Genomic DNA, 12,022 nt, shown 5'->3' with positions numbered 1-12,022 from the left:
GAGAGTAACACAGGTATAACCAGACGCAGTTCTTGTTCCTGATATAATTAATCCTGACAAGCTTTCTGCCTTCCACGTTTGCTCAGGTGTAAATGCATCTCTCTGGCTATAGGGATACATAAAGTCAAATGTAGAACTGCTTTGCTGATATCACTGTTAAGAAAAAAAAAAAAAAACCAAACAACAACCTGATAACCAGTATAACAGTATAATTTTCTTTGAAAAGGTGACGTGAACACAGATCTCCTGTATTAGTTACACATACTACCCCTGGGTTTAGTGGAGCTGGTGCCTGAGATCTAGGCATTGAGAACCAGAATAAACCTTACTCCTGTTTGAAAATTCCTCCTGAGCAAACCTTACAGAATATGAATTTGCTCTTACAGAGCAGCTGCAGCGTCCTCATTGTCCTTTACTCTAGCTATGGTAAATATGTGTGTAGAATATGTAGTTGCCAGAAGTTCTGGCTTTACTGGGAGAAGCACCAGAGGTGGTTGCAGTCTCTACCACAGAATTCCTGTGGGATGCAGCAAAATGATGGAGCAGCTTCAGAAAAAGGTCTTGGGCTATTTTCCTTCGGAAATACACGGTCAAGGCATATTGGTGATTTCTAGATCTTATGTGCTCAATATATAAGACTAGCCTGGTAGATTCAGACTTATATCTTGGCAGGTCTGTTGCCTGCTGGGACATTCCTGTGTGATTGTATTTATGGTGGGGTAGTCTTATAGAAAGTTGGTTCTTAGCTGGCCGTGGAGATCAGAAAATGAAGACAAGCTTTTCGTCATTTCCCGAGTTCCCCTCCAGCAGCAGTAGTGGTAGCTTTCAGAGGCAGAAGGCACTCAGCCCCTGGCCTATCACACAGTCACCAGGTGAGCAGGGTGCACACATAGATTTGGGGGTGCTTTGGAGCCTTCACATTAGAGGGATCAAGCACAGTCTTAATTGAGTTCCCTGGTCTGTCATGTATCCCATGTATAACCTTACACAAGGCACGTATAGCTATAGTGCTAGGGCTACAGCTAGGTTGTTGGCTGCTGTTGAAAATCCTATCTTGGTACTGCTTGCATTTTTGTAGGGACTTAAGACCCAAGCAAATCAAGCTCTTAGGTTGTGCTTCTGTTTCCCATCTGTAAAGTAAGAATAGCTCTTCCATTATCCCGCTTAGGTGTTACAAAGGTAAAAATATGAATGCCCACGGGATATTCACATACTGAAGGGGCAGGGATCATGCTTGTAGATCAGACAGGTAGAAGAGAGCAGGATCTTTCAATGCTGCTAAATACTGCGGGTCCAGAAGTGCTGCAGGCTGTGCTGCGTGGTGGGGACAGTGGGGCCCGGGGTGGGGAGACTCTCTCAGGCTGTCTGTGATCTGTCCAGGAATGTCACCAGGGAAGATGCACTGGCAGGTGGGGCCCATGGAGTGCTTTAATAAATGGTGCTGTAAAGTCAGGTCACTGAATTTGCATGCTTAACAAATGGATTAATTAAGAGGCTAGATTGTGGCATAATGGAAAAGTATGTTCCAGAAAAGATCCCCACCCTTCACTGGACAACTGATAGAGGTTATTTATGGGAATAATAAAAGCTGTGCTACAAACGAAGAAGTTAGCTGCTAAAGAACAGAAATTCTCTTACGAGACTGGAACAGAAGGATAACCAAAAGAGAGGTGCTGTTGTCTTCTGATTTCCTGCAAACAAATCTGGATAGCTTTGCTATGCTGGTAGTAGGATGCTGAACTTTATTTCCTGGCCCTAATCACCTGCTATGAATAAAGGTTTCAAAGGACTATACTGCTCTTGTATGGCCAAGATCAGTATCCACTGACTGCTGACTTACGTTACATGACTCTGCAGGTTAACGTTACAGATTTGCAATTGAAACTTGGCAATTCTGTTGATGAAAGGCATGAAGGAATATGATGCAGCTCGCTCTCTCCAAGTTCTAAACTGGGGGTAATGCAGCAGATGAGTGTAAACACTTTTCTGCCATTCCAGTTGGCAAATACAACTTTGTATACACACAGCAAAGGCATTTGCTGAATATAGAGAAGCTTTTTTTTTGACTCATCCTTTGAAGTTAGTCTGTGTTTTAACACTGAAATGCTAAAATAGTTAAAATGAAAGCACTCCGAGGACCTGCTTTGCAAGTAATAGCTCCCCTCAAGGTTATGGAGGCCTTTCAAGGTTCATTCTTTCAAATGCCTTTAACTTGGCAGGATCACGATCATTACCATTATTTGCATTGGAGTAGCGCTTGAAGATCCTGCAGCGCCGGTTACTGTACAGCATATTCTGAGACCCTGCCCAAAATAGCATGCTGTCTAAATAAATGAGATGCGAAAGGGTGGGGGAAGAAATTACTGTCCTGATGGTATGTCTGCCTGCAGTGGAGCAATGGCCAAATTTGTACTTGGAACTTCATTAGAGTAAGGATATCAGAGCAGAGAGTGTGCTTAACTGCTTCTTGCACTCACAAGGCGGAGGGCAAAGTTCAGCAGGACCCCTCTTCCCCCAGATGCGACAGGACAGAAGCCAGCTGTTCCTATCGCTCTCTCACTGACAAGAGTCATAGCAGCAAAAGCACTTTGGCTTTAGAGACTTCTGTCAACTCAGCTGTGCCTATAGGGACTTGCACCTTGTCCGAGATAGCTGTTGGCAGCAGCAGCCTGTGCCCTAGGCATGGCTCTTAAAATGACTGGGTCTGGGGCACATTTTAGGTGACCTTGGGTGCAGCTTGTCCATTAGTAGTAAGAACTTGCAGATTGGGCTTCTGAGCTCCATAACCTCTACTTCTTGCTAGTTTTGTTGTTATTTTAATCATACTGTAGGAATCCCAAGCAGCACGTAGTGAAAAACCTGTGGGATACTCTTTTAGCTTTTAACATAACAGAAAAGGATCATTTTGGATTGGGCACCCTCAAGCAGAAACCAGGGCATGAAGTTTCATCTGATACCCTGTGGAAAGTGGAATGCCCCTTTTCAGACTAAAAGATTTAGAACTTTTAGAACTAAAAGATTTAGAATATTTAGAGGTGGGGTTTTTTTGTCTTTCAGCCCAAATAGTACCTTTTTTTTTTTTTTTAAGGTCCAGACAGTCTTGTAGAGATGAACTATGACTTGATTAAAATTAATGCTGGAAAAATTATAATCAAGATTTAAAATAGAATTATGTGTATTTCACATCATGCCTTTAAGGCGGATGTGTGCAGCTAGCAAGATGCAAATAATAAAAAAGAAATCATCAAATGTGGAAAACATACTTTCTTAAGTACTGAAAATCCTGATAATAATATCTCAGTCTGGAGTAAATATGGCAGATTGTTTTAATCCAGGTATGTTGTGTTCACATGTAATAAAAAGCATTCCCTCCTGAACCTCACTGCATACCCAGCCCTATGAGGAAAGATTTTTGATTGTGATTCCGATGTTACAGTTTGGTAATTCATTCTCCGTTGATTAACATTTGCACATGGTTTCCCCTGAGACTCTTCCTCAGTCCTCCTGCTCTCAGCCCACTCTACCTCCATGCCGTCAACCCCCGGGTAAAACAACGATCCAGCACAGCAAGTGCCAATATGTGAAATAGTAGCAGGACTTATGCTTTGTGTTGTTTTCTTTGCAAGGGAGAAAATTGGAGTCTTCACACAAGGGAGGACTTTGTTTTCCTCTTTCTGTTGTCTGTGATCCCCACCTGTTGTATATATGGTAAAAATATCTGGGAATTATAACCCAGCAACAGTACGCAGCCAGAGTCATGTGTGACCGGGTCAAACACACACTCGCTGGAGGGTCATGGCCAGGTTACTAAGTCAAGGCTGGCAAGTCTCCACGATAATGTTTTCTTTCTCTCTCACTCTTTTTTTTTTTTTCCTACCCTTGTCTGTCTTCCAAACAACAGTTTAAAAAAAAAAAAAAAAAAAAATCAAACTCTCTAGACAGTTCTCCTCTGATGCAAGTATTATATTCAGTAGATTAAGTCCTTTTAGTGGCGCGCATATATATATATATATATATATATATATATATGGGTGTTTTAGGGAGGGTCTTCTGGTTTACAGTGGCTCTTTCCTTCTCGTACAGCTCTTCAAACTGTTCAGCTTGAAAAAAGTCCAGAAAAAAATTCCCTAATGGCACCTTCAGCTTTTCAGTTGCTGTGTCATGTATTTATGAACTGAGCTGGTTGCTTAATCTCTTCTGGGTATCGCAAGTTCCTGGTGCTTGGCCAGTGCCTGACAGATGTCTGTGGTACATATGTTTCATGGTTTGAACACTACTGTTGGATGCTGGTGCTTGTTTAGGATGAAATCATGAAAAAGGCAGAGTCTATCAGCATTATTCCTCAAAGACTATTTTCCCCAAACTGAAATCACAGAGGGATTGCAGGAGTGTAGTTGTTTTATTTGAATGGCACAACCTTGTTTTCCCATGGGGAGCCTAAAAACTGCCTTTTAGATGGACTGGGAGAGTTGAATGAGCTAATACGAAACACATTATCTGCTGGTATTAGAGTTTTAAAGCTAAAATTTTACCATTCCATAGACTGATTGGAAGCCACCATAATTCATGTATGAGCATGAAATAAGGCAGGAATGTTTGAGGCCCCTCAAGGGCATTTGATGAATCTAACTTTAATTTAAAAGTACTAATAGATTATTGATTCAAGCAGGGTGGCTGTGCAGAGATCAATAGCAGAGCACTCTCTATGTCTCTTAAATACCGAAAATTATTGTTGACAAGAAATGATCATTCTTAAAGTTTTTTTGGTGCAAGTAGGTACCTGTAGATTTTTTGTTTGCCAAAGTTCAGAGTATTTAATGCTGCAAAAGGTAAGTACAGTTCTGGACATCAATGTCACAATTTATGGAGCCATGTTATTTTACTTTTCTGTTTTTTCACAGTCTCCTTATTGTTAGATACATAAATAAATTGTTCCCGTTTGAAAGATATTTCTTTGCTTAGAATCAGAGCCTTTAACAGTTCACTCTCACATTTATTTTCTTCTCAAGAAATGTCTGTCCTTGAAGTTGATAGTAGATTAACTGAAGTAAATATGACAGAAAGGGCCCCTTCTCTCACAAGTAATCAAAAGTTGCATCGTGCTCAGTGATTCCCTCTGCGAATTCTGCAGAACATGAGTTGACAATGAATCATGAGTTTAATACAAATGTATCATATTTGTAATCTGAAAAATATCATGTACAGTAAATCTTGTCTAAGATTTTTCCATTGAGTAATATTCTTTAGGGCCTGCTGTTAGTACTCTTGAGATTCAGCTCTGCTGATAGTGCCTCATATTTCTGGATAGATCTGAGTTCACAGATCCTGTCATTTTTGTATATCTGTTGAAAAGTTAGAGGGATTTATCTGAGAAGCAGCAAACGGCTAGGTGAAACATGAAAATGTATTGCACGTTACAATAAATGTGAGGAATGATGACAGCATATCACAGAAAACTAATGCAGATGTTTTGGAAAGATGTAGTTCTCATGTCTTATCTCGCATTGTAGAGCTTTCACGTCCTTTCCCTGAAAGGGATAACTGGCTTTTCAGCAGGTTCAAAACAAATGACCATCTAGAAATATTAAGGCAATAAAGGGATGTGGGGTCATAATGTGTAAGTAGCTCTTTCTCAGAGAGGTTTCCTGATGTTACAAATCCTAAAGTAGGTAAGGAAGTGTTGCTGGGTTGCGCTAGTTTTACAGATTTAAAAAAAAAAAACAAAAAAACCCCAGGTAATTTTCACTTCAGGTCTTAAACTCAGTTGTTTGTCTCTGTACATATGTCCTGATGCATGTGGCTGTCCTGCTGTTGCAGAACTGCTCGTTGGAAGTGTTACCTTTTGTAGAAAAAAGCAAGAGATACAAGAACTCTTCAAGATTAGGTACTGTTTGGAAGGGTAGATGCCACAGTTTTTCTTTGAAGGCTGATACCCAGTGTGCGCACACGGATCCCATCCAATTCAATAGGTTAAAACCAGAACATGACACAAAGTTGTCCATTTTTGGAGCCTGGTAAGAGATTCAAACCCTATATCTGAAGTGAGCTGAAGCTTTTGTGATGATGAGTAGCTGAATCATGAAAAATGATCGCTATAGCGTGTAGTCCTGTCATTGATTGCCCTACTTTAGTTCCCCATAAATTTTGCTAGGGAAGACAAATAAATGTGTATTATACAAAGAAAGATATGGGCCAGTTTGATAGTTATAATACAGTAAATGATCAGTTATTTAAAGTTAATTGATAAATAATTCAATTATATTTCTTTTTTCTTTTGTAGCAGTGGAAACTCAGAGCACCAGTTCTGAGGAACTTGTTCCAAGCCCTCCTTCACCACTTCCACCCCCTCGTGTTTACAAGCCCTGTTTTGTCTGTCAAGACAAGTCATCCGGCTATCACTATGGTGTCAGTGCTTGTGAGGGATGTAAGGTGAGTGCCGTCATCTCCCTTTCCTTTTGTAGGATGACATTTCATTTTAGAGAGGGGAAAAGCAATGCAGTTTGGTGTGACTTGATGGTCTCCAAGGATGCCTGTACCTTTCTTGTTTAAATTAATTCTGATTCATGAGTAAAACCAAGTAAATTACCATCATGCCTGGAATTATTTCTGTTTATAACTTGTGCCAAAGTGTGTCTTTCAAGGACTTCTGTAAGTATTGGCTAAGATGAGAATGTGATCATAGATGCTGACATAATCAAAGAATAAAGTGAAAACACTGAGACTCTTCATTGTCCCTCTGTAGGTCAGGTATGCTCTGAGAACTCACAGAGACCTTTGGCTGCTCTCAGCCTTTTTCTGTGTACTGCTACCTCTGGGTATCCAGGGGGTGGAATCTGGGAGCAGGATCTGATCTTCTGGAAGTTTTTGGCATAGTCTCTAACTAATTTGAAATCAGATTAGGAATTTGAGGATTGGCAGGTTGGTATTCGCAAAATTTAATCTGGCACACTACAGTGCTGGCCCATCTACTAGCTGCTTTTCAAGTGCTTGTGATTGTCAAAGCATGGATTGACTGTCTGTAGGATGTGGTAATACAATGCACCCTTCTAAACTTAAGAATGTCTAAAGATGAGATACAGATCAGAGAAGCAATGTCAGCTAAACCATGTGTTTATGGCAATAATTAGAGGTGTACACACAGTGACCAACATGCATGAAAGCAAGAAGATAGTTCAAAAAATGCTAAAGGAAAGCTACCACAGGACAGATGCTCTCATAGTTAATTTTATTAGTTACAGTACCCTAGTGTAATGTTCTTTTTTAACAATTCAAGACCTATGATTTTGATCCTTAAAATGAAAATAGTTGTGTAGTGCTTAGTACAGTGAAGATACTGATCATGCTGAAAATGGGACAGGTGCTATATCCATATAAAGTTATGAAAATAAATTAATAAAAGGTATTTTGCTGATTTATTTTTGTGAAATAATATTTTTCAGATACTGTGCAGTTAGCCATTTTTACTTCATCTTTTGAACCTGCAACTTCTTCCATGCTATTGGCCTTTTGTAGTGAGTGACATATCATAGTCCTGGGTTTGTGTCATTAGACAGAAAAGCTATAGGGTTGGAGTCTTGTTTCCCACCTATTTTATAGCTGTAGATGCTGAAGTAGTGGAAGTAACTATTTAAGCTCACCTCAGTTTTAGAATTTCTGGTATTGAGGCTTTCCTTGGATATCATGCCTGTATTTTTTTCTTTTAGATGCTACAAAACTGTCAGAATTTAAGTGTCTGTTAGGAAGAACTATGGTAAGAATGTGCTGTAACTGATTTAATTAAATAGGAAATCTCATCATACTCAGATGCTAACACACAAATGGTGGTGTCATTTGCTCACCCACACATTCCCTCTAAGCACAGACGTAATTGCAGACTGTGGCAGAAAGGTCACATGTCCCTAAGACTTCATTATTTTTGAAAAATACGCAGAAGTACACTGTAGGGCTTTTATTGGCATACCACAAAGCATTTTCATAAATAATTAAAGCAAGACCACACTTGTCAAAATGTATGAATGTGTTAACCATTATTCAACAACAACAAAAAAATCTTGTTCGCTTATTTGCTAATTTGCAAATTGGAGTAATTCAGCACTTAGCAATAGCTGCTGTTAAAAGGGAAAAAAAAAAAAGATTAGTTATGTACAAAACCTGTCAGTCTGTGAGAAATAACTCCAAAACAGTAACTTGACTGTTTGAGACTGGCAATATTTGGGTTATTTTATGCTAGCTCTTCAGAAGGTTGGAATAGGGTTTTATGAATCTCTTCCACTGATTGAATCAACTTCCTTAGTGCCAGAAACTGGCAAGAAACATGATGAGACCACTGAGTCAAGCAGTGTTCCCTTTGGTGGACAGTCATGTACTCCATTTGCCGTTGAAAGTTGAGCTTTCAGGTCAACAGAAGTGGCGTGCTGGATGACAGCAGACAGCAGTACATGACCACAACACCAGAGACAGCCTCAGAAAACTCTACGTTGCCAGTTTCTACTCTTTCTCTGAAGAATGTTACCCTTTTCCCTTGAGCCCTTTTGAACCGTTTGGTTTATTTTTCTTTTCCTTCATCTTTGCTCTACACTTGCTTTCATACATTTTTTCTTGGTCCTGTACCATAAGAAAGTTGACACCTTGTCGTTCTTATTGCTAACCATATAGGCTCCTGCCAGTACTCAAATCTACCTTCACCCTTGGTTTCCAGTATCAGTTCTTCATGCTTCTCTTTCTCTCCACTTTCTTCATACAAAAATTTAGATAGTTGCTTTGCAAATTTCAGTAACCACTGAGCATTGAGCACTGCCGCTGAGGAAGCCTTATGTCCTGTGGATCTCTGACTTTTAGTTGGTTAACCCAGGTTTATTAGAGAGCCTATGTTTCTTCTGCTTGGTATGGAGCTGGAGTTTCATGCTGATTCTCTGGTGAATCAGGGGGAAATAATACGGAAGAATTAATGTTACAGCCTTTTGTCTACTTAGGAAACACAAATTTATTTCTCCTTTACCTGAACACACATATCCGTGCAATTTGAAAGAACCTGATTTTCTTCAAGATTTAAAATTTCACTGAAGCTGACCAACATGTTCAAAAGCTGTTGGGATGGGGAGAGGCAACCTCGCTTACGGACAGCTGGGCTGCACAAAACATGTTAGCCATAAGAAGCTAGACTAAAATATCAGCCAAATCAAGTATTAATTCTCCTCTTTTTCCTCTTTTCCTCTGACCTTGTTGTGTTTTCGCTTTCTTCAGTCCTATTTCCACCATTTCTTTCTTGACCTGATTTGCAATCTCTGTTCTTTTTTGTTACACCTTAAAAATTCACTCCTTTTTCCTCCTGCACTACACCTCCATCTGCTCTGAGGGCCTCTTCTCAAGTCTTTTCCCTTTCTGACTAGTTTACCTTTCCCTTCAAACTTCTGGCAGTCTTCTTTCTCAAGGGAAACACAAATTGAAAACTCTGCTCATATCATATTTATATGGGTTGGAACTAGATGATCTTTAAGGTCCCTTCCAACTCAAACCATTCTATGATTATAGGGTCCCATTCCTTTTGGTTTTCTGTGCTGACTTTCCCTTGGTTTTCTTCTAATTCTTTCTCTGTTCTGTCTCTTCTGCCTTTCTCCTTTGAGCTCTAGTGAAGCTGCTGTAACAGTGATCAGTAGTAGTCTCCATCTAGTGCAAAGGAACAGCTTTCTGTCCTCCAGGTTTTGAGTTTGATGACTATCTTTGATTCGGCAGGCTTTCTTTTTCCTGGCTTTCAGGGCTCTTTACATTCTCCTGCTACTTTGCATACTGTTTATTCCTTGTCTCTTTAAACAGCTCTTTATCCATTTCCTGATGCTGTTCCTGGAGGTTCAGTTCTTTGGTTTTCTGTCTCAAAAGCATCAGTTACTGACCTGTTTTATGGTAGATCTGTGGGAGAGGTCGTTGCAATATTCTGCTCATATAGTGTGTATTCTTAATGGAGATCCTTCCAGCCAGGAGCCCTTGGACAACTGTGGATGGTGATTATGACCCTGTGATTCTCAGTTTGGGAACCACTGCACTAGAAATTTTGTCTTCCCCCAACTGTTACCAAGCCATGGATGAATTCCAAAGCTACCCCCATCTCTGCCTTCTCTCCTGCGGTCTTTCCCTGGTACATCTTCTTGCTCACCTCACTACTACCTTGGACACGGAGTTCGTGAAGACAGAATTTTCCATCCTCTTTCTGTGACATCACCAACTGTAATCTCATGGTGTGCAGTTTTTTCAGACATCATGCCATGACGGCATAATTTCTGATCTGCAGTGTTGTAGTTCACATGATTTGTTGTCCTTTTTCCTCCAGAATCTGTCTTCAGCCGCCTTCATTGTGAAACCATTGCTATGGTCTTCTTGCATGGTGATTAGATTGGTCCCTTCCCCTGTCCTTCCTTCCCCTTTTGCCACTCAATGTCATCCTTGGACCTTATTCTTTCAGGTACCTAGGAACAACCTCCTAACCTCCTTTGAAAAACACTTTCTCAGTATTCTAAGCACCCTTTTTTTTAAGTGATCCTTCTGTTTTATTCATTACCAGTCTTCAGTACTGTGCCCCACTAGAAAGACTGTTCTGTGGCTTGTTTTGATATACTAGCCTTTAAGGGTTTTTCGGGGCTGGAGTATTTCATAATATGCACTTATGAACCACAGTGAAAGTTTAGGAGCTGTCTAAAAACTTTAACCTACCTTGGTTTTTATTGATATGTTCATGCAGAAAATCTAATTTGTGATTATCAATTTAGAATACCTGACTTCTTGCCTTCCAAACTTAAAATTTAGGAGCTTTCAGAAGCATCCCAAGATTTTTTTCAATTTGGTCAGTTAAATTCAGCAGTCAGAATTTTTTTGTGTGTTTTAAATCAATCTGTGTTTATATCTGGGTGCTATGCTGCAAAAGGCTGATGTGTCTCATAGCCTGTCAGTGGCTTTGTGTATGTATTAGAATCTCAAAACCAGACTGATCTTCACAGTACACTTGTATTTTGTAAGAAAAAATCAAGAACCAGTCCATCCTTTTATGTGTAAAATACAATATGTTGACAATATTCAGCTTATTTACAACTTTTCCATTTTGTAAACTGAGTGACATTTCAGAGGTGGGTTTTAGAATCTACTCATGTATTTCATGACCTCAACTAAAGACTTCTGAAATTTCCCCCCCCCCCCCCCCCCCCCCGATCTTTGGGTGTTGCTAGATAGCACGCAAACAAATTCCATACAAAACAAGCAACTTGGATTTATCCAGCTGGTACAAGTGATTATAGGGCTGGCTGTCACCGAAAGCTCAGCTCTTTGGTCCTGATTTGACTCATCATTATAGCTGGGTTTGCAGAAAGGGAGACTGAGAGTAGTGGGCTGGATTCCCCATACAATGCCGTCATTGTGTGGGCGAAGAGAAGAAGCTGGTGTTCTGGCAGCTTCAGCTGTCTCTAAAAGCCTTGTCCCTTGTTCTGGGCATTCAAAACCGGCATTCCTCTGCTGGCAGTCCTGCCCGGATTCCTGGCTTGAATTCAGTGGGCAGCAAAGATAGCCAGAGCAGTTTCAGGAGAGAAGGCAGCGCAACATATAAGAGGGTAGTTTTACGGTCCATCGGTTTTGTCTGAATGATCAAGGTGCCTCTCTGCCTATTGTTGATGCTAATGGACAAAAATGTAGACAAATCTGCTTCAACACCAAGGGATCCCAAGTTGGCTTTTATCATAAAAGAAGGATGGCTTTTATCATAAAAGAAGAATAGCTTTTCTTCCATCAGAGTTTTCATATAAAATCACATCTAATGTGGGACCATTAAATTAAAAGGGTGGCCACATTTAATATCTTTTCAAAGGTCTTAAGCTATGAAAATCTGTTTATTTGTTTGACACCTTACTGATTCAAAAAAAAAATTTATTTTTTTTTTTTAATTGTGGAGACTTTAAGCAGTGTGGAAAATAGGCATTGACATAAACCTTGAAACTGAGGCCTATATTCTGTAGGACTGACTCCCCCCCCCCCCCCCCCCCCC

General features: G+C 40.1%; 1 protein-coding gene across 3 annotated transcripts in view; it reads left to right on the top strand.

Annotated features, from left to right (window-relative positions):
- RARB (retinoic acid receptor beta) overlaps window positions 1-12,022 on the top strand; it is a 316,231-nt gene that overhangs the window by 242,585 nt on the left and 61,624 nt on the right. For all 3 annotated transcript variants that reach the window (XM_026842513.1, XM_026842512.1, XM_026842515.1), the window contains one exon: window positions 6,281-6,429. In XM_026842513.1, the coding sequence (XP_026698314.1) occupies window positions 6,281-6,429 (149 nt within the window). The remainder of the gene's footprint in view (window positions 1-6,280; window positions 6,430-12,022) is intronic.

Source organism: Athene cunicularia (genome assembly GCF_003259725.1).
Source record: "Athene cunicularia isolate RWA chromosome 2 unlocalized genomic scaffold, athCun1 chr2_part1, whole genome shotgun sequence".
Lineage (NCBI taxonomy): Eukaryota > Metazoa > Chordata > Aves > Strigiformes > Strigidae > Athene > Athene cunicularia.
The sequence above is the reverse complement of the archived record's forward strand: the minus strand, read 5'-3'. Positions and strand labels throughout refer to the sequence as shown.